Source organism: Mobula birostris, chromosome 16 (assembly GCF_030028105.1).
Source record: "Mobula birostris isolate sMobBir1 chromosome 16, sMobBir1.hap1, whole genome shotgun sequence".
NCBI lineage: Eukaryota > Metazoa > Chordata > Chondrichthyes > Myliobatiformes > Myliobatidae > Mobula > Mobula birostris.
This window is the reverse complement of record NC_092385.1, coordinates 78,973,529-78,996,415: the sequence shown is the minus strand read 5'-3', so window position 1 is coordinate 78,996,415 and position 22,887 is coordinate 78,973,529. Positions and strand designations below refer to the sequence as shown.

The 22,887-nt window shown below is 40.4% G+C and overlaps 2 protein-coding genes and 1 non-coding gene across 7 annotated transcripts in view; 2 read left to right on the top strand and 1 right to left on the bottom strand.

Moving 5' to 3' along the window:
* Nucleotides 1-4: 4 nt before the first annotated feature.
* gnl3 (G protein nucleolar 3) lies at nucleotides 5-21,042 on the top strand. 3 transcript variants are annotated; one of them, XM_072280958.1, is made up of 14 exons: nucleotides 5-61; nucleotides 158-216; nucleotides 3,202-3,345; nucleotides 4,543-4,653; nucleotides 4,741-4,824; nucleotides 5,273-5,408; nucleotides 5,532-5,635; nucleotides 6,880-7,015; nucleotides 12,032-12,119; nucleotides 12,806-12,983; nucleotides 13,838-13,980; nucleotides 14,149-14,270; nucleotides 15,361-15,508; nucleotides 20,765-21,042. In XM_072280958.1, exons 1-13 carry the CDS (start codon nucleotides 49-51, stop codon nucleotides 15,504-15,506), a joined length of 1,464 nt encoding a protein of 487 aa, XP_072137059.1. In that variant the 5' UTR covers nucleotides 5-48; the 3' UTR covers nucleotides 15,507-15,508; nucleotides 20,765-21,042. The 3 variants fall into 3 exon arrangements, with proteins under 3 accessions (XP_072137059.1, XP_072137058.1, XP_072137060.1); XM_072280957.1 differs by having other exon boundaries at nucleotides 6-61; nucleotides 15,361-15,494; XM_072280959.1 differs by lacking the exons at nucleotides 5,273-5,408; nucleotides 5,532-5,635 and having other exon boundaries at nucleotides 6-61; nucleotides 15,361-15,494.
* Nucleotides 12,643-12,715, top strand: LOC140211323 (small nucleolar RNA SNORD19). The gene has a single exon (XR_011889424.1). It is a non-coding gene; the product is annotated as a small nucleolar RNA SNORD19 (small nucleolar RNA).
* glt8d1 (glycosyltransferase 8 domain containing 1) overlaps nucleotides 20,946-22,887 on the bottom strand; it is a 39,364-nt gene continuing 37,422 nt past the window's right edge. For all 3 annotated transcript variants that reach the window (XM_072280960.1, XM_072280961.1, XM_072280962.1), the window contains one exon: nucleotides 20,946-22,162. In XM_072280960.1, the coding sequence (XP_072137061.1) occupies nucleotides 21,972-22,162 (191 nt within the window). In that variant the 3' untranslated portion in view covers nucleotides 20,946-21,971. The remainder of the gene's footprint in view (nucleotides 22,163-22,887) is intronic.

Genomic DNA, 22,887 nt, shown 5'->3' with positions numbered 1-22,887 from the left:
GACGGCTGGTCGCCGGGAGTAGGTCACGTGGTGTTGTATCGGGACAGCATGAAGCGGCCGAGTGAGTGGGGCGGCGGGCGTTTGCTTTTATAAACTTGGCAATCTCACTTTTTTTTATTCACTGATTTGCTAATTCATTTTGTTGTGTTTATTACAGAATTAAAAAAGGCCAGTAAACGCCTGTCTTGCCACAAGAAATACAAGATCCAAAGAAAGGTGAGTGAGAGCCGATTTCGGGCCTTGTAAGACACGTGCCGAAGATTGGAAAGTTTCGCATTATAAGTGTGAGAATTTGCTTTAAACGTTTCCTTACGGTATCGAATTCTATTCAATTGTTTCTCAAAATATTAGTTTTTGTGAGCATGGTCATAGAGGGGAAAAACAATATCCCTTATGGTAAACGACAGGACAATGAAAACATTAAAAATATGTTTTTCTTGTAATTCTAGATGAATAAAAGTGATGGGCTCTGTGGGAGCAAGGGTTAGGTTGCTCTTAGAGTAAGTTTAAAGTTCGGCACATCTTTTGCCCAAAGGCCCGTATGTTATAAAACGTAATAAAGAATGTTAATAGGGGAGCACATTTCATACATGCATTTTTGCAAGATATGGCAAGTTGTTTCAGAAACTAAAACCCCAACGATCCAATGGAAACTGGCAGCTTATTATTTGGTGCAGTGAAAAAGCAAAGGAGTTCATTTAAACGCAAACAACAGGAATTCTGCAAATGCTGGAAATTCAAGTAACACACATAAAAGTTGTTGGTGAACGCAGCAGGCCAGGCAGCATCTCTAGGAAGAGGTGCAGTCGACGTTTCAGGCCGAGACCCTTTGTCAGGACTAACTGAAGGAAGGGTAGACTTGAAGGGTAGACTTCCTTCAGTTAGTCCTGACGAAGGGTCTCGGCCTGAAACGTCGACTGCACCTCTTCCTAGAGATGCTGCCTGGCCTGCTGTGTTCACCAGCAACTTTTATGTGTGTTGCAAAGGAGTTCATGTGAGCTTGTGATAGGAATGATAGTATGTAGTGAGATTCCAATGGACATAGCGGATACTCTTAACTGTATTTTGCTCAAGTGTTCACCTGCAAAAATGTTAGGAATAGGCCAGAAAGTGTAGAGGAAAATAAGGTTGTTTTAAGTGGCTTAGAGACCTCAGAAAGCGAGGCCCTGCTTCAACTGAAAAGTCTGAAAGGTGATAAATCTCTGGGGCCAGACAATATATATCCAAGGGTGTGGTTATATGTACAAAAACCCCTAACATGTAATTTCCAAAAGTCAGTGAAGACTGGTGAATCCCTAGGCATGGAAATGGGCTAACATCCCAGTACATCAGAAGGGTGACTGCACTGACCTTGGTAACTCGACCAAGCTTAATATGTATTGTAGGTAAGATAATGAAACAGTAATTAAGAATGAGATGTAAAACAGCTGACAAGAGCAGGCATGTTGGCAGAAAGCAGCATGGGTTCAGAAAGGAGAACTTATGTTTCACTAATACGCTGGGGTTCTATGAAGAGGCAACTGAAATTTATGATAACAATAGAGGGGTTGATCATCTTTACTTGGACTTTCAGAAGGCTTTTGACAAAGTACCCCATGAGGGGTTAATAATCAAATTACAGGAGGTAGGGATTTGAGGTGAGGTGTGCAAATGGGTGCAGAATTGGCTCAGAAACAGAAAATGAGAGGATTATTTTCACACCTAGATGATAAAAGTGGGGTTCCACGGGGTTCAGTTTTGGGGCTGTTGCTGTTTTTAATTTGCATCAATGATTTGGATAACAAATTAATAAATTTTGCAGATGACACGTAATTGGGTGGGCTGGTAACATTCAGGCAGCAGAATCAATACAGTTAAACAAAATCCAGATGTGGGCAGACAAATGGCACATGAAATTTAATGTAAGTAAATGTTAAATATGGCATGTGGGAAGCAGAAATATTAGAAGTAAATAGAATGCATGGTCCGGAGTTAGAAAGTGCCCTGTATGAGAAGGATTTGGACGTCCTGGTAGATTCATCACTGTCCACATCTAGACAACGCGCAGAAGCAATCAGGAAGGTTAATAATGTTGCGCTATATAATGTGCTCAGTGGTGTTCAAGTCTACCAACGTTCTTAAGCTGTATAATGCATTTATGAGGCCACACCGTGATTACTGTGTACAATTTTGGTCTCCATATTGTGTGAGGGATGTGAAGAGTTTAGAGAAAGGTGACTAGACTCATTCCAGGTTGGTAGGGTAGGACTACCTGGTTGTGTATTTGACAGTCGTACCTTAAGAGACTTTCAAATCTAAACTGGATAGTCATTTCAACACACTGAATTGGAATTTAGCAAGCTTTGTTGGGCTGAATGGCCTGTTCTTGTCAAAAGCTTTCTAATTTTCCTTCATTCCTTACTCTGCCCTCTTGCTCCTCTTCACCTGCCTAGCATCTCCTCCTGATACCCTTCTTCCCTTCCTCTCATGCTCCTCTCCTATCAGATTCCTTCTTCTCCAGCCTTTTACCTTTCCCACTCACCTGGCTCCACCCATCAGCTAGACAGCCTCCTTCTCCCTGAATGTATGCTTGCTAGTCAGCATGTATGTGGTAGATGGAAGGGCTGAGCTGGGGTATTGGTTGCACTTTTAGTCACAATCAACTTTGCAACTTTCTGCCTGGCAAGCTTTTGTTTCTGCTTTAGTTCTTCAAGCTGAAAAAAAATCAAATTTGATAAAAGTCCATGGGACCTGACATTTCCAGCACTTTGCTGCATTTCTAATTACATGGGTATAGAGTACAGGTACTCCAACTTCAGTTTGTTTTTCCCCCATTAAAATACACTGCAAAACATTTGGAAGTTGCAGCATGGCAAGAATTTAAATGGTGTGCTGATTGGGGTTTAGCCACTGCGGCCTCAAGCTGAATAAAACTTTTGAGGGCTGGAGTCCCTCTTGAACAGTCTTTTCTGAGTGTGATAGTTCAATAAAGTGAGAGTTGAGATGATGAAATGACAAGGCACGGTGTGCAGACATTGTACAGTCACCCAAGCTGAACGCAGCCCTTGAAAGCTTTGTACAGCTTTTCTGTTCACATCTGGGAACTAAGGCAAGATAAAGATGCAAATAAGGGATTCTAGTGCATCACTTACCATTAGACATTTATTTTACTAATTCTTAGGGATTGTTGGCCTTTCACTAATTTTTCAGTTTATTTCCTAGGTTCGTGAACATAAACGTAAAGTACGAAAGGAAGCGAAGAAACAAGGAAATAAAACTAAAAAATTTCGAAAAGACCCCGGTGTTCCTAATGATGCTCCATTTAAAGAAGATATTCTTCACGAAGCTGAACAAAGAAAACAAAAAGTAAGAGGGCTTTGTCTAGAAATTCATTATTCTGTATTTCTTATACTATGGTTTATGCCCATTTTGCCAATGTGTATTTTTTTTCCCCTTTGTCTCACGCCTCCTATAATCTGATCTAATTTTCGGTTCTAACTCATTGAACCTTAAGTCCAAAATCATTCTTGACCTGGCATATTTGCTGCCCTTAGGAAAGAAAATTTGGTGACTCAAGTCTTCCTGCCTTCGGCTTAATCCCTTCTCCTGAGATTGTACCTCCTGGTTGTAAATTCTAACATGGAGCCTCACACATATTAGGACTATGTTCTCCTAGAGTGTAGAATAGTCAATAGGTGCAGGAGTAGGCCATTCAGCCCTTCGAGCCAGCACCGCCATTCACTGTGATCGTGGCTGATTATCCACAATCAGTATCCAGTTCCTGCCTTATCCCCATAACCTTTGATTCCACTATCTTTAAGAGCTCTATCCATCTCTTTTTTGAAAGCACCCAGAGACTTGGCCTCCACAGCCTTCTGGGGCAGAGCATTCCATTTATCCACCACTCTCTGGGTGAAAAAGTTTTTCCTCAACTCCGTTCTAAATAGCCTACCCCTAATTCTTAGACTGTGGCCTCTGGTTCTGGACTCACCCATCAGCGGGAACATGCTTCCTGCCTCCAGCATGTCCAATCCCTTAATAATCTTATATGTCTCAATAAGATCCCCTCTCAGCCTTCTAAATTCCAGAGTATACAAGCCCAGTCGCTCCAATCTTTCAACATATGACAGTCCCGCCAGTCCGGGAAGATCTCATGAAGCTCGCTGATCTTAATATTGCAGATGTGACGTTGATGTGTCCCCTTGCTAGAATTTTGTCTCTCAATGTTTACAGATCAAAGGAATTCTCTGTCCTTGGAAAGTGAAGGTTGAGCGACTTAGCAGGTCAGACAGCATCTGTGCAGAGAAAGAGTTAATGTTTCAGGGATGGACTTTATGAATCTGGGACATTTGTTTCTCCATGTTCTGTGTTGTAAGATTCACAAATACTGTGCTTCAGTGTCTTCTGTTAAAACATTTTATGAAATGTTTTGAAGTGTATTTTAATGGGGGGAAATCAAACTGAACTGGGAGTAGCTCTGCTCTATACCCATGCAATTAGAAATGCAGCAAAGTGCTAGAACTGTCAGGTCCCATGGACTTAATCAAATTTGATTTCTTCTAGCTTGAAGAACTGAAGCAAAAACAGAAGCTTGCCAGGCAGAAAGAAATTGCCAAGAAAAGGAAACTGGAATCCAAGAAGGGAAATCCTGATATTATTGAGAAGCCTCTTAAGGTACAAATTCCTGTAATAGCAAATGTTTTAAACTAGCAGAATCTCTACTTTCTATTTGTGAAACTTCTGTCTATTATTTCTTCTCAGTGTGCTCCGATAAAGGAACAGAAAACGCCAGTTAAATTTGAAGAGAAAAACTCAAGAAAATCTCTAGGTGGGGAACTGGACAAGGTGTGTAGTTTAGTGGAGAAAGTATATTTGCCATAATAACTGCTATTTTGTGTTAATTAAAGCAAAATTGTAAATTGACTTGGAAGTTGTAAGATTTGTTTAACATGCCATTATTATTTAAAATGTAGAAATGTAAAGTTAAGTCTGGAAATTTCACCATCTGAAGGTGCAGATTTAACTCCATAAGTTAGCTGTGGAAGTTTTGCTTTTCAGAACAAGGTAATTAAAAATGAGCTTTTTAAAATAGGTTTTTAAAAATCTATTTGAAAAAATCCATTTAAATCTGATATCCACTCACCCCATTACTTCACACTTAATTTCTAATCCTCAGTGAACGCCATTTATTTTCCTATTAAATTTGAGGAGACTGTCAAAACTAGACATGAAGCAAAGCAACGAATGCTTCGTTGTGCCTTGGGTATTATAATTGTTTCGTGTAACTTACTAGGTAATTGATGCCTCAGATGTGGTTCTAGAGGTGGTTGATGCCAGAGATCCTCTTGGTTACAGATGTCCTCAGGTGGAGCAGGCAGTCTTACAGTCTGAGAGAAAGAAGCAGCTAGTCCTTGTAATAAACAAAGTTGGTAAGATCATACCTTCACTGCATAAGCTTTTCAAAACAATATTGATAATAGAATTGGCATTAGAGTGTGCCCATTTAGATTTTGACTCTTGCAAAGTAGGAATCACTGTTCTTTACTGTTTAGATTTAGTGCCAAAGGAGAATGCAGAGAGATGGCTGAAATATTTGGGAAATGAATTTCCTACTGTAGCTTTCAAATCATCCACGCATCTGCAAGACAGAACAATGGTATGTTTCCCAAAAGAAGTTCCAGTCTAACTTTATGAAATGCTCTGTTAACTTTATGAACTGCCATGAAAGTTGATGAAGTTGTTTTAGCTCTTGATATATATGAAGAGTAAGATCCAACTCTGATTTTATGCAGTTAATTTTAAAATTCTTCTTTCTGAGATTTCTTGAATCTACTTTGGAACATTTTTAAAACTATATACTCCTAAAATATTGTCCTTGCTTAAAGATTAACCAGCACAATCCTGCTGAAGTTGCAAATACAAAAATAATCAAATTAGCTGTGTAGAATTTTGCCTTGACGTACTGCTTTATTTGGACATAATAAAGCAGTGTTATGTCCAGCACAGAAATGAGCCCTTAAAACCAATTAAATGAGTAATCAAATGGCTATCTAAACGAATGTTTCCTGTTTATGCAACATCCATTCCTTCCCTTTTCCCCTCATTCATATGCCTATCTAAATGTCTCATCAGTGTCCCTGATGTTTCTGCTTCTACCACTACCCCAGCCAGCGCATCCCATGCACCCACCACTCCATGCCTTTCACTTCTCCTTTGAAATTAAACATCTCAACCCTTGGCAAAGGATACTCTATCTATGCCTCTCTCAATATAAAACTCTCTATCAGATCTCCCCACAGTCTGTGACCCTTCAGAGAAAACAACTCTCATTAGTCCAAACTTTCACTATAGCACATGCCCTCGAGTCCAGGCAATGTCCTAGTAAACCTCCAAAGCCTCAACAGCCTTCCTAAAATGGGGCAACCAGAACTGTATGCAGTACTGCAGGTGTGGCCTAACTAGAGTTTACTAGTCAGCATAACTACCAAGGTGTAACCCTTTATGTTTCCCTGGGTTAAATTCCATCTGGCATTTCCCTGCCCATATTTGTAAATCTCCTACAGACTGAGAAGTCCTGCATGTACAGTTCTTTGGATGCTCATTGCTGATTTTACTCCACAGAGTGATGTAATGGGTTGTAATGATTACATGGGTTACTCTCCAATTCCCACTCAGAATCTTAACATCATGGACTAGCTGTTCTGATCAGAGATTAGCATATGAAAATTACAGAGCATCAATTTAGTCTTTCACTTCCTTACAAAATGCAGTGGGTTACTAATATGTTTTGCTATTAACGTGATTGCAGTGATCTTGATGGTAGTTAATTAGATCATAGCCAAAAATAGTTTCAATTTTAGCTTCATTCTAAATTCTGTAAATTATTTCTATTTTGAACAGGTGAAGAAGAAAAACTTTAATATAGGTATGGAAATATCCCATAGCACTGTGTGTGCTGGTGATGAAAATCTTTTAAATTTGCTTGGTAGCTACTGCAGAATACAAAAATTGAAAAGCATTAAAGTTGGTGTTGTAGGTAAGTGTGTACTGCTCATTCAAATTTAAAGTTAATGGTTTAATTGTGAATTTGAAATTTTGAGAAGTTAACTGTCAAAATCACTGGGATATTTTTCAAATGCCATTGCTTATCCTTTGAAAGGATTAATACAATCTATTTTACAAATTTTTTGTATCCCTTACCTATCCTGTAATGTAAATTCCTATACAGAAACATAGAAAACCTACAGTACAATACAGGCCCTTCAGCCCACAATGCTGTGCCGAACGTGTACTTACTTTAGAAATTACCTAGAGTCTGAACAGGGTCCTATACAGCTGTAACATTACCTCTCGGCTCTTGAACTCAATCCCATGGTTGATGAAGCCCAATACACCGTATGCCTTAACCACACAGTCAACCTGCGCAGCAGCTTTGAGTATCCTATGGACTCGGACCCCGAGATCCCTCTGATCCTCCACACTGCCAGGAGTCTTGCCATTAATACTATATTCTGCCATCACATTTGACCTACCAAAATGAACCACCTCATACTTAGCAACACACACAAACACACACGCAGCAGGCCAGGCAGCATCTCTAGAAAGAGGTACAGTCGCCGTTTCGGGCCGAGACCCTTCTTCAGGACTCGGCCCGAAACGTCAACTGTACCTCTTCCTAGAGATGCTGTCTGGCTTGCGTTCACCAGCAACTTTTATGTGTGTTGCTTGAAATTCCAGCATCTGCAGATTTCTTGGTGTTTGCACCTCATACTTATCTGGGTTGAACTCCACCTGCCATTTCTCAGCCCAGTTTTGCATCCTATTGATGTCCTGCTGTAACCTCTGACAACCCTCCACAACACCCCCAACCTTTGTGTCCTCAGCAAATTTACTAACCCATCCCTCAACTTCCTCATCCAGGTCATTTATAAAAATTCTCTCAATAAGCTTTGCTTGGGGTATTTTATCAAATTCCTTGCTGAAATTCATATATATTACATCAATGGCTCTACCTTCATCAATGTGTTTAGTCACATCTTCAAAAAATTCAAGCAGGCTCGTAAGGCATGATCTGCCTTTGACAAAGCCATGCCGACTATTCTTAACCATGTGCCTTTCCAAATGTTCATAAATCCTGCCTCTCAGGATCTCTTCCACCAATTTATAAACACTGAAGTAAGACTCACTGGTCTATAATTTCCTGGGCTATCTCTACTCCCTTTCTTGAATAATGGAACAACATCTGCAACCCTCCAATCCTCTGGAACCTCTCCTGTCCCCATTGATCCCCAAAGATCATCGCCAGAGGCTCAGCAATCTCGTCCCTTGCCTCCTATAGTAGCCTGGGGTACATCTCGTCCGGTCCCGGCGACTTATCCAACTTGATGCTTTCCTAAAGCTTCAGTATGCCCTCTTTCTTAATGTCTGTAAGGCTCAAGCTTTTCAGTCCACTTTAAGTAATCCCTAAAATTGCCAAGGTCCTTTTATGTAGTGAATACTGAAGCAAAAGTATTCATTAAGTACCTTCACTACCTCCTCCGGTTCCATACACACTTTTCCACTGTCACACTTGATTGGTCCTATTCTCTTGCATCTTATTCTCTTGCTTTTCACATACTTGTAGAATTCCTTGGGGTTTTCCTTAATCCTGCTAGCCTTAAAATTTTCTAGATTTCTATCATTACCTATTTTTTTGAACCTTTTGTAAGCTTTTCTTCCTGACTAGATTTTCAACAACCTTTGTACACCATGGGTCCTGTACCCTACCTTCCTTTCCCTGTCTCATTGGAACATACCTATGCAGAACGCCACACAAATATACCCTGAACATTTGCCACGTTTCTGACGTCCATTTCCCTGAGAACATCTGCTCCAAATTTATGCTTCCAAGTTCCTGCCTGATAGCTTCATTTTTCCCCTTGCTCTAATTAAACCTTTTCCTGGCTTGTCTGCTCCTATCCCTCTCCAATGCTATGGTAAAGGAGATAGGATTATGATCACTATCTTTCCACTGAGAGACCTGACACTTTACTAGGTTCATTTCCCAATACCAGATCAAGTACAACCTCTTGTAGGCTTATCTATATATTGTGTTGGAAAACCTTCCTGAACACACCTAACAAATTCCACCCCATCTAAACCCCTTGCTCTTGGGTGATGGCCAATCAACATTGGGGAAATTAAAATCACCCACAACAGCAACCCTGTTGTTATTGTACCATTCCAGAATCTGTCTCCCTATCTGCTCCTTGATGTCCCTGTTACTATTGGGTAGTCTATTTAAAAAAAACACCCAGTAGGGTTATTGACCCCTTCCTGTTCCTAACTTCCACCCACAGAGACTCAGTAGACAATCCCTCCATGACTTCCTCTTTTTCTGCAGCCGTGCCACTGTCGTTGATTAGCAGTGCCACGCCCCCACCTCTTTTGCCTCCCTCCTTGTACTTTCTGAAGCACCTAGAGCCTGGCTCTCTAAGTAGCTATTCCTGCCCCTGAGCCATCCAAGTCTCTGTATTGGCCACAACATCATAGCTCCAAGTATTGGTAACCACGTTCTAAGTTCATCTGCTTTGTTCATGATACTCCTTGCGTTAAAATAGGCAATGATCTCAAATCATCAATCTGAGTGCATCCCTTCTCTGTTGCCTGCCTATCCTCCCTCTCGCACTGCCTACAAGTTTTCTCTATTTGTGAGCCAACCGCCCCTGCTTCCATCCCTTCAGTTTGGTTCCCCTCCCCCATCAGTACTAGTTCAAACTCTTCCCTGATAGCCTTGGCAAACCTCCCTGTCAGGATATTGGTCCCCCTCAGATTCAAGTGCAAGTCAACCTTATTGTACAGGTCACGCCTGCCCCAAAAGAGGTCCGGGTGATTCAGAAATCTGAATCCCTTCCCCTGCTCCAATCTCTCAGCCATGCATTTATACTCTACCCACTCTATTCCTATATTCACTATCACGTGGCACAGGCAGTAATCCCAAGATTACTACCCTTGTCATCCTACCTCTCAGCTTTCCTAACTCCCTGTAGTCTGTTTTCAGGACCCCCTCCCTTTTCCTACCTATAGCGTTGGTTCCAACATGTACCACGACCTCTGGCTGTTCACCTTCCCACTTCAGGATATCCTGGACCCTGGCACCTGGGAGGCAAACTACCATCTGTGTTTCTTTCCTGCATCCACAGAATTGCCTGTCTGACCCCCTAACTGTAGAGTCCCCTACCACTGCTGCCAATCTCTTCCTTTCCCTACCCTTCTGAGCCAAAGGGCTGGACTCTGTGCCAGGTGCCAGAGGTGCGGCCACTGTTGCTTCCCCCAGGTAGGTCATTTCCACCAACCCCCCAACCATACTCAAACAGGAGTACTTATTGTTGAGGAGGACAGCCACAGGGGTACTCTCTAGTATCTGACTCTTGCCCTTCCCTCTCCTGACTGCTTCCCACTTATCTGTTCCCTGAGGCCCCGGTATTGAGCTGCATCTCCAGTTCCCTAACCTTGTCCTTAAGGAGCTGCAGCTTGATGCACCTGGTGCAGATGTGGCCATCTGGGAGGCTGGGAATCTCCCGGACATCCCACATCTGGCACCCAGTATAGAACACCGGCCTCACAGACATGCGTCTTATTCCTGTTCTTCACAAGTAACTTACCTCGCCTGGACACGTTATTGCTGAAGCCCCATTGAGCCAAAGCCCTCCTGCTCCGATGCCCACCCTGTAAGGCTGTTTTCTTTTAAAATTCTTCCCACTGGTCTAACTCGCTGACATCCACACATCTGAGCAGTTTAGTTATTTATTTATTTGCTAAGCACTGTAAAAACAAATTGCCTTTTGTGTCTGCAGACTGCAGATGCTTGAAAACCAAATTGGTGGAGAAACTCTGGTTAGGTCGCACCTGGAGGGATAGAGATGGTTGGCCTTACAGGCTATGATCCTGCATCAGAGTATTCCTTTGCCTCCACAGATACTGATTAGCCCTCTGAGCTCTCTCAGGAAAATTTTCTTTAACAAATTACAGAATCTAATGAGCTAATCCATGACTGTGTCACCACCCACAGCTCCAATCTGCTAATTAAATTTGCAGATGATTCTACGTTGATTGGCCTTACCTCATATTAACAAGGCAGCCTACAGCGAAGAAGTCATCACCTTGACACTGTGGTGTTGAGAAAGCAACTTCTCCCTCGTTGTGGTAAAAACGAAGGAGCTGGTTGTGGACTACATAAGGAACGTAGATAGGCTCACCCCTATTGACTTCCATGGATCTGGGATTGAGAGGGTGAACAGCTTCAAGTTCCTCGGTATACACATCCCTGAGGATCTCAGTTGGTCTGTACATACTGGCTGTGTGATGACAAAAGCATAACAGCATCTCTTTCACCTCAGACAGTTGAAGTTTGGCGCAAGTTCCCAAATCTTAGGAACATTTTACAGGGACACAATTGAGAGCATCCTGACTGGGCTGTATCGCTGCCTGATATGGGAACTGTACCTCCCTCAATCGCAGGACTCTGCAGAGAGTGATGCACACAGCCCAGTGCGTCTGTAGATGTGAATTTCCCACTATTCAGGACATTTACAAAGACAGGTGTATAAAAAGGGCCAGAAGAATCATTGAGGACCTGGCTCACCCCAACCACAAACTGTTCCAGCTGCTACCATCCATGAAACGGTACCGCAGCATTAAAGCCAGGATCAACAGGCTCCTGGACAGCTTCTTCCACCAGGCCATCAGACGGATTAGTTCACGCTGACGTAATTTCTAAGCTATATTGACTGTTCTGTTGCATATCTTGCTGCACATACTATTTATTACAAATTATAATTTGCACTTTGCACATTCAGACAGAGACGTAAAGATTTTTACTTTCACGTATGTGAAGGGTGTAAGAAATACAGTCAATTGAATTCAATTCAAAAAATATGCAATATGTAAAGGATTTTGCATTGAAGACAGTGTAGTTTTAGTAATGAGTAATGGGTTAAATCAAAAACTAGATCCGAAGTAGTCCTATTCAATGTATGCAATATTGTCATTAATGAAACAATCTTTTTTTCAGGTTTTCCAAATGTAGGGAAAAGCAGTATAATTAACACCTTGAAGAAAATGAGAGCTTGCAATGTGGGACAAATGAAAGGTCTTACAAAGTAAGAAGTGATATCCTGATATAAATGTGAAGTTTGGATATTTGTGTGTTTAAATAAATCAAGTAGTTGTGGCACAGAACTTGGGATAATCAGCCATATTAAAGTTGCAAAGAACAAAATCAAGTTGAATTTGTGCCAGGAGACTTATTCCTCATAATATCATTAGACTTTGGAATGCAATTGAAATGGGATAGTTTAAAGCTTTTTGTGCTTTTACCAAGAACATGTTTGCTGTAATGCATTCCATGTGAGAGATGCTTTAGGTTTCAGTGAGGTTATTGTGAGAACATTAGAATGTGATGTTAGAAATCCTATAAAATTAATGCCTGACATGAGAGGAGTTTAGTACCGCCTATTGAAACCTGTCTTGCTTTATCAATTTTTGTTGGGTTTAACACTGCAGTAATATTTTAATATTTATCCCTCTTAGCAAATTAATTGGCTTATCTAGTAATTGTTTTTTGATCTTCAAATACTTACATTTTAAACAGTGGGTAAGTTAATTTAAGTCAAGGAACTGAGTGAAAAATGAGGACAACTTTCTTAGCCTGATATTCTGTGATTGCTAAAGATCCAACTCTGATTTCACTCAGTAGTACAGGGTGCAATTTATTACCTTTGAATAAGAATAGTTTTTATGGTATTGAGCTATTGGCACCAGGGTAACTGCAGTTTTGTGACTACAGGTCTATGCAGGAGGTACACATTGACAAGAGGATCAAATTATTGGACTCTCCAAGTATTATTGCTTCTCCATCAAACTCTGCCATTGCCTTGGCCTTGAGAAACATTGCGAGTGTCGATGCATTTGAAAATCCTACCGCTGCAGTGGAGTACATATTTAAGAACTGCAATAAGCAGCAGGTACCGTTTCTCAGTTTTTTCTCCTGTTACTTTTGAAAGTTTAAATTGAGAGTTAATTTAATCAAATCCATGCAAGTTAATAAGAAAACTATTGTATTGCGAGTGAGAAATGAGGATGACTAACGTGTTCTGAAATTGTGTGATTGCTAAAGATCCAACTCTGATCTCACTCTTTGATCAATGACTAAGGAGTACAAGTATGTATTCATTTATTGTAACAAGTACTCAGTTTTTTCAGTATTTCTGTTTTGTATAATTTATGATAAAATACATTATGCTTGGAGGAGGAAGTTTGATTTTTGTATAAGGTATCAGAGGTGTGTCTGATAAGGTTAATACCATGGAGGATGTTTCCTATGGTGGGGAGTCAAAGACCAGAGGAGACGGCCTCAGCATAAAGGGGTGTCCTTTTAGAACGGAGATGAGGGGGAGTTTCTTTAGCTAGAGAGTGGTGAATGTTGAATTTTTTGATACGTGCAGCTATGGAGGCTATGTTATTGGGTGTATTTATGACAGAGGTTGATAGATTCTTGATTAATCAGAGCATGAAGGGATACAGGGGTCAAGGCAGGAGATTGGGACTGAGGGAAAATGAATCAGCCAGGATGGAATAGCAGTGCAGACTCGATGGGCCAAATGGCCTAATTCTGCTCTTGTATCTTGTGGTCCCGTGTTCATAGTATTTTGTTTGAGACTATAAATCGGAGGCTGGCTTCAGTTTGCTAATATCCAGTTAAGGATAGTACTAACCTTAATTACAATGAAGTTCTACCTGTTGGAGATGTCATCTTCGATTCATACTTCATTCTGTAATACTTCACACATTGATAGTTTATAACTTCTCTCTATAACAGGTTATGTTACAATATAACGTCCCAGATTTTCGAACACCATTGGAATTTTTAACGTTGCTGGCTCACAAAAGGAGTATATTAAAGAAAGGAGGGATGCCTGATCTTGAAAAAGCTGCCAAAATGATCCTTAGTGATTGGACTGGGTAACTAAAATATAGCTGCCACCTGAACTTTAACTGCATGCTTAAAATATTTTGTTGTTTATTTAGATAAGTGAAATTTTCTAAATGGCAAAGCTTAACTGAAGCAGACTAATAGATTTTACATAAATTGTGCAAAGTAAAATATTGGAATTTTCCTTTTCAATTAAGGACAAAGGTTAGTTACTATACCCGTCCACCAGCGACAGAAATAACCACAAAACGTGTGGATGTAGCAGAAAGTGGCTTCAATATTGGAGAAATTATGAAAGGCAATATGAATACACTTAAAGGTAATCATTAAATTTATGTAACAGTTGAAAAATAGAAAAGATTTTGGTATGAATCTCTAAGTTGTTGTTACGTACCCCATAATGGATTTAAAGAACCAGCAGATATGGAATACACCTGGAGTCTGGTATTGCTGTTAACTAAAGCTATTTTATTAGTAACTACACAATACAGTAATATAAAATCAAATAAATCAAACAGGTTAGCAGAACTTTGACATATACAGGTGTGTAAATACAGAACCCAAACTTCTTCAATCTTAGGGGGTAATTGACTTCATTTGAGTAGTTGAGTAGTGCTGGAGAGAGAGAGGTGTTGTGGTTGTCTGAGTAAGCCGATGCCGTTGATCCTTCGTTCTCCTCCGAAATCCTTAAAAGCCACCGACTGTGACCACAAAAAGGAGACCGTCTTCTGTGGTGAAGGTATCAACCCAGGTGAGGGTTGGACACACTGAGAACTTCCCACCGGTCACCCCTTTTCCACACTGCGAGAGCCACTGATCGATTCTCCCGATGGATCCTCCAAAAACCCACCCTTCTGTGGGCACACAAAGCTCATCCAGTGTCTGAAACCAGGTGTGTCTGTCTGACCTTGTATTTATCTCAGCATGCTGAACACCAGCTGTCCATCAAATAACACCACCCTCAGTCACCATGGCACCCCACGAGCTGCTCGTTGCTTGCTCTCTTTTTAAAGGTACAGTCCTTAAGGGATCATTCAGGATACCGTCACAGTTGTAGATTTTTATTGTAAAGAAAAAATTAGCAATTTTCCATTTATAGATGAAAATCCACTGATATGCTTGTCACACATAGACACAGATTGTAGATGATTTGCAAGATAACAAGCAATTTTGCTGGTTGATGTAATATCAGGAAACAGTGGAATACACAGTTGATATAATTGGCTAGGGGATTGTTTTTTTTTTAAAATGTTTTAGACTAACGGCATATGAAATAAATGGCAATAGATTATTAGAGCCTAATTGCACAAGTCTCTGTTAGAACATTCCTGCTTTCAAATGAAAGTCACTAATTTGCTTTCTTGTCCTGCCCTGTCATCCCTCTTTTCAACCCCCCTCCCCCTTGCTAGTTGTTAGATGTCCAAATGCAGCGAGCAGTATCGTTTTCCACTCTACAGGACCCACAAATGGATTCCTTGCAAAAAGAGACCCTAAGGAATTGCAGAATGCAGGGGAAGAAGAGGATGATGAAGAAGATTCAGAGGTAACAACTTAATTGTAAGGGTATCTTCATGGATTTTGGAAATTAAAATGATATGTTTATGTAAGACCATTAAAATAAATATTACAGTGTCAGGTTATTGCTTTCACTGCTACTTGCAAATCCCAACTTGCCATAACTCCTAGTAGAAATATTGGATGAGAAATGCATTTTATGTACTTGTGGGGTGCTGTAGGTTTTGTAGATGTATTTAAAAATGTTAGCTGTAGCTTTAAAATGCCATTCAATTCTTCGAATGGTTTGATTTAAAACATTTTTGTCGGTTGCTATTTTTGGCTGCCTTTAATTTCCGTTCAGCTGGTATTTAAGAGATTCTGCAGGTCCTCATCTAATCTTTCATGATCAGCCAAGTGATGAATTAATATAAGAATTTTTTTTCCTTGGTAGTTTTATTGGTACTTAATTATAAAAAGCATTTTCAAGCTGGAAGCATTCTTAGCAATGATTCCAGTGAGGCTAATTTCGATTGAAAACTGTATAGCTTTGGAATAAAATGATTATCGTGTGGAATCTAGTTATCTTAAAAGTTGGAATTTTTGAAATTAAGATGTTTAACTACCACTGAACTAAGAAGTTTGAGGCTAGGTGAGATATTTTAATTCTAATAGTATTTCTAAGATGCCTATGCAAAGTTTGGAGATTGCAGGAAAAGGTTAAAGTACAGATATTTACAAAGTCAATAAAGTAGTGACCTAAATTAATATAACAAACATTGTACACAGGTTTAGCCAAATTCAGAAGGGAATCATTTTTACAGGAAAAGTAACTGCATGCAAGTCTTTGGGAGTGAGGGTGTGTGATGAGAATGGGATGAACAATGACCTAGGCCAGGGGTCCCCAACCTTTTTCGCACTGCGGACCGGTTTCATATTGACAATATTCTTGCGGACCGGCTGACCCGGGGGGGGGGGGGGTGGTGGTAGTAGGGTTGCCAACGGACAAGAGTAGCAGTCAAATACGCTGGGTTTACCCTGAGAAAGACTACAATGATCACGAAGCCTTGTGCGGGCACCAGCGCGCATGCGTGACTTGTGCATGCGTGTACGATTTTTTTCTACAAATCGTTTTTGGCGATTCTGTTTGGGGGAGGGGGTGTTAATCACGGCCAGAATATCGGTGATAAGTGGCTAATATACTCAATTTCGTTTCTAAAAGGGTTTATCTAAGGAGTTTAATATTAAACACACAGTGCATATTTTCCTAGCATGAATATAGTGATAAGTCAATTATCAGGGGAGCTTGAAGTAAGTGTTGAACGAACTTCCAGTAGAAGTGGTAGAGGCAGGTTCGATATTACCATTTAAAGAAAAATTGGATAGGTATATGGACAGAAAAGGAATGGAGGGTTATGGGCTGAGTGCAGGTCGGTGGGACGAGGTGAGAGTAGCGTTCGGCACCGACTAGAAGGGGAGAGATGGCCTGTTTCCGTGCTGTAATTGTTATATAAGTGAATACCATCATAACATTTTAAGTAACGTTTGGATATTAAACATGCAGCACATATTTTCCCCGTATGAACATATGAAATCATTGCAACATACCGATATCGCTGAAACAGTGGGAGCCCTGGGCTTGTTTCCCTGCAACGAGACGGTCCTATTGAGGGGGGAGACAGCGATACTCGAAGGGGGTTCCTTATGTCCAGTCTATTCCGCAATGTAGTTTTCATTGCATTCATTGCAGAGATATGTTGGAAATGGAAGCAACATTTTCAGTGCTTTCGTGGCTATCTCAGGATTTTTAGCCTTGACTTTGATCCAGAATGCCAGCAGAGATGTTATGTGAAACATACTTTTCAGCCCGTCATCATTTGCAAGCTCGAGGAGTTGATCTCCTTCCCGCGCTGACATGGATGACGTGCGAGTAATGACCTCGCATGCGTAATGGCTTAACAGTGGCCAGGACAGGGAATCAGGAAAGGTGCAGCTGACTCCTATCGTCAAATCATATCGCTTCCTCGCGGCCCGGTGGTTGGGGACCACTGATCTGGGCCACCCCACCATGTCACAATCATTTCTAAAATCACAACTGCAACAAAGTTGAGCCACAAATCAGAGGATGTGTCGATTTGGGAGTTGGTCATCTTAGCCAGACAGAATCTATAATCCTGCATTTATAGAATAGTGTAGCACAGAAATAGGCCCTCTTGGCTTACATCCCCTTTGCTCCAAATGATGCCATCAATTCTCAATGGAAGGAACACTTTGAGGGGGGAGACAGCGATACTCGAAGGGGGTTCCTTATGTCCAGTCTAGCACAGGGTGGGAAAAGCTGGAGGACTGACTATGAGGGGACTGCACAACTTGAAGGATACTTGGCCACTGAGACTATGCAGCTTCAACGTAATAAGAGACTGTGAGAGGCCCAACCAGCTACATCCACCACCACTTCAGTGACCTATACCTGTCGACTGCAATTTGACTTGTGGGTCTAGATGACTGAAGATGCCGATCAGTAATCCACAAGTAACCAGATCAACCAGCAGTAGAAGAATTGTACTCAACTACGAATGATCGCAGATGATAATGGTTTGCAAGAAGGGTTGGTCAAAATCACTAATCTAAATGATCCAGCACATATTGTGGGCCAAAGAGCCTGTTTTCGTGCGATACTCTTCTATAAATGCAGGATTATAGATTCTGTCTGGCTAAAATGACAAACTCCCAAGTGGATACGACCTCTGATCTGTGGCTCAACTTCGTTGCAGTTGTTTTTCTAGGAATGATTGTGACATAGTGAGGTTGGGTTAAGAAAATTTATTGAATTTAAGCTACCTGTTTTTTTTTTAAGTTTAAACACTTCAGGCAGAATCTGAAGTAGATGAGGATTCATTGGAAGGTTTTAAAGCAAACAGCTCAGTAGCCAAACCTTTGCAAAGGAAAAAAAATAGAAACCCTCCCCTCCAAGAAAAAGCAACAGATCATAAAACCTTAAGACTTGGGAGCAGACTTGGGCCATTTGTCTAATTCAATCTGCTCTGCCATTTCATCATGGCTGATCCATTTTCTTCTCAACCCTGCCATCTACCTCCACTTTAAATACACCTGGCCTCCACAGCCACCTGTGACAAGGAATTTCACAGATACACCAGCTAAAGAAATTCCTCCTTGTCTCCATTCTAGTTGGATGTCTCTCTTTCTGAGGCTGTGCCCTCTGATCCTACACTCCCCCATCATAGAAAATTCCATCTAGACCTTTCAACTTTCGATATATTTCAGTGAGATTTATTCCCCTCCCCATCTGAATTCCAGGAGAAAAGGCTCCAAGCCATCAGTTGCTGCTCACATGATAAGTCTTCCATTCCCAGAATCATTCTTGTCGACTTCCTCTGAACTTTTTCAATGTCAGCACATTCTTTTCTTAGATAAGGGACCCAAAACTGTTCACAATACTCCCAAGTGAGGTTAACCTTTGGGGAATCCTGCATAAGGACTCCAAAGCCCCTTTGCGCCTTTGCTTTTTGAATCTTCACCCCATTTAGAAAATATTCTACATTTTTATTCCTTCTACCAAAGTGCATGACTGTACACTTCCTGACACTGTGTTCCATCTGTCACTTATTTGCCCATTATTTGTCCTTCAGCCTCCCTGCTTCCTCAACACTACCTGCCTTCTCACCTATCCTTGTATCATCCGCAAACTTGGCCACAAAGCCACCAATTCTGCCATCCAAGTTGTTGACATACAATGTAAAAAATGGTCCCATCACTGACCCCTGCAGAACACAACTAGTCACCGGCAGCCATTCGGAAAAGGCTCCCTTTATTCCCACTCTTTGCTTCCTGCCAATCAGCTAATGCTCTATCCATGCTAATAATCTTTCGTGTATTACCATGGCTTGTTAACTTGTTATGCAACCTCATGTGCGGCACCTTCTTAATGGCCTTAAATCACCTGGACGATACCACATTGATGTTAGGATGCTGTTCGTTGACTATAGTTCAGCGTTAAACACCATCATTCCTACAATCTTAATTGATCAGCTACAGAACTTGGGCCTCTATACCTCCCTCTGCAATGGGACCTTTGACTTCCTAACCAGAAGACCACAACCTGTGTGCAGCAGTGATAATATCTCCTCACTGATGAACAACACTGACAGCCCTCGGGTCTGTGCTCTACTCCCTCTATAGCCATGACTGTGTGGTTAGGTATACCTCAAATACCATCTATAAATTTGCTGGTGATACAACTATTGTTGGTAGAATCTCAGACGAGATGAGATGGCGTACAGGATAGAGATATACCAGCTAGTTGAATGGTGTCACAGCAATAACCTTGCATTCAATGTAAGACAAAAGAGCTGATTGTGGACTTCAGGAAAGGTAAGACGAGGGAACACAAACCAATCCTTAGAGGGATCAGAAGTGGAGACAGTGAGCAATTTCAAATTCCTGGGTGTCAATCTCTGAGGATCTAACCTGGTCACAATATATCGATGCAGCTACAAGGAAGGCATGACCGTGGCTATATTTCATTAGGAGTTTGAAGAGATTTGGTTTATCACCTAAAACACTTCTATAGATGTACCGTGGTGAGCATTCTGACAGGCTGTATCACTGTCTGGTATGGGGGTGTGGGGGGCTACTGCACAAGAGGGAAATAAGCTATAGAAAGTTGTAAAATTAGCTTCAAGGAGCAGTGCCTCAAAAAGGCAACTTCTGTTATTAAGGACCTCCACCAGCCAGGGCCTGCCCTCTCATTGTTACGTTCAGGAAGAAGATACAGAAGCCTGAAGGTGCACACCCAGCGATTCAGGAATAGCTTCTTCCCCTCTGCTGTATGATTCTTAAATGGACATTGAACCCATGAACACTGCCTCACCACATAAATATATATATTTCTGTTTTTGTTGTCTTTTTAATCTATTCAGTATACATATACTGACTAATTAGTTTTTCTTGCTATCATGTATAGCATTGTACTGCTGCTGCTATGTTAACAAATTTCACGACACATGCAGGTTGATAATAAACCTAATTCCAAAAGGCCTTCTGAAACACAAGCTTCAGGTTGGATTTTATTTTGTTGGCTGTTTTTGTTCGACAATCACAGCTTCTTCCATCTCTGCCCCTGCAGTTTTAAATTAAGGAAATACTAGAGGAAGTGTGAACCAAAGGTGGACGTCCCTTTAAAATGGTCCTGAATTGTATTATTGCAGCAAAATTAACCTTGTTGCATTTGTGTGAAGGAAACTTTATCTTGGGCTTCCCATTTTTTTTATATTCTCAAACTTTTTTTTTGTCTTTCAGAGAAAATGCATCTCCTGAGTCAAAACTGTATAAACATAGATCTGTCCTGTGAGAGATCAGTGAACTTCAGCATTGATTATATTTGAAGACTACGATCAGTGCAGATGTGTTCACCCCATGCAGCCCCCGATGCAGAGTTGTAAAAAGAAATGGACTCCACTGTTTGTTTATAAATATGCAATTTTAATTATAAAATGGCTTTTGAATTTTATACTGTAATAAGAATTTGTCTTAACTTGTGAAATATAGGATATGAGACAATAAATTTATAGCTTTGAGTTGTTGCTCTTTTTTTCCAGCAATGTATAATTTAAACTGAAAAATAACCTGAAAGGTTCAACAATGTGAAATACTTGTGAATTTTCATTGTTGATACTAGTCCATCCAGATAATTCCAGCTATTTCTATTTTAACTAAATTGACAGCTTGATAGCAAGATTCACAGAAAGATTTAACTGCTCTTAAAATGGTTAAAATTTAAGTAGTTTTAGCTGCTGCCAAGCCAATTGGGGGGAAGGGGGGAGACGTGAATTTCTGACTGACCTATGGCACCTTTGTAACACTTTAATATAACCAAAACACTGTAGACATTAGAAATTTGATAATTATGTCTTGTGGTCTTTCTAAATCAAACTTGTAAAGGCTGGCTCACCTGAAATGCTTAAGCTGATCAAGAAAATAATTTTCTAAATGCTGAAAACACTTATCAAGTTAAAATGAAGCTTGTTTTTAGACATTCACTAATATTGGAGCAATTTCTGTTCCTGATTGTTTGAGCCTATTGCCAATATAACTGCATCTATCCAATTAAAATGAAAGTGTAAATATACAAATTTGTCAAACTGAAAACTACCAGAACCTAGTACTGATGGTTCAGTTCTAACCATATACTAAAGGAGACAAAAGCAACTTGCTGATTAAAAAATTGCTACCCTTTCATTCTTTAAACATTAATTGAAATGAAATGTAATTTGGACAACATTCTTAAAAGTTAAAGCATTCAATATATACAAATACTCTTCTGGGTTAAATTAATATATTGGTGCATTTTTAGAACTAGTTTACACAGGATTTGAACATTTTTTGATACAAAGTATTGATATAAAGTTAATCTTAACAACACATTGACCTAAGAAATAAATTCCTGAGCAGGGGTACTTTTTATCAAAAATTCACAAAATGATTAAATTGGAAGTCAATATTGTTCCTAATGAGCATCCTCTTCCTCTGGGTGTCGACGGACTGGATGGAATTTTCCGGTAGGATCTGGAACATACCACTTATCCCATATTTCACTGTAAGGGGAAGTACGACCCCAAGGTTTGAACCGTCCATTCCAGTGCAACAACTTGGCAGCTTTAATAAAATGTGATGAATACCTGGTACCAGCACTGGAGCCTACAAGAGAAAAAAAATACATTCGTTGAATATTCAACTAGGAGGGCTGGTGGTTGAAGAAAGCTCAGGAGAGAATACATCTTGAATACAATCATCCAGATACCTCAACATCATCCAAAACCAGACTTCATGTGGACATTTTACTGACACTCTGCCTTGTCTCTCAGCAGGCCTGTGGTATTAGCCAACCATGTCAAATTATAAACAATGAAATGTTATTGAGCTAACATACTATTAATTTCCTCTTTGTAAAATTTTTTGTCAGACTATATATCTTTCACATAGCTCCTTTAGACTGAGGATGATTGGCTTCCACTCTTTAGCATAATTGCATTCAGATGCATTGCCATTGGAATTATTCATGAGGGTCCTGACATTCTCCATCCAGTATTTCATACTGTAAAACAGAAGTTGCCTTTGTATAGTTTCCATAAGACATACAAGTATAATTCGAGAATTTGGCCCATTGAATCTGTTCCACAATTCCACCATGGCTGATTTATTTTTCCTCCCAAATTTTGACTTACAAATCAAGAACATAGCAACCTTTGCTTTAAGTATACTCAATGATGGCCTCCATCTGGCATTGAATTCCACACATTTGCCACCCTCTAATTTAAAAAATTCCTCTGGAAATTTTGTTTGGCAGTACACATATATGGTGAACTTGAGCTTGAATCCTTCAACGCGGGCATTACACTTATCAAAATCCTTTTGTAGATCCA

Excerpts from the sequence above, each read along its gene's own strand:
- gnl3 (XM_072280957.1), top strand. Across the intron at positions 4,654-4,740 it reads TTATTGAGAAGCCTCTTAAG|TGTGCTCCGATAAAGGAACA; the intron begins GTACAAATTCCT and ends ATTTCTTCTCAG. Across the intron at positions 12,120-12,805 it reads CAAATGAAAGGTCTTACAAA|GTCTATGCAGGAGGTACACA; the intron begins GTAAGAAGTGAT and ends TTGTGACTACAG.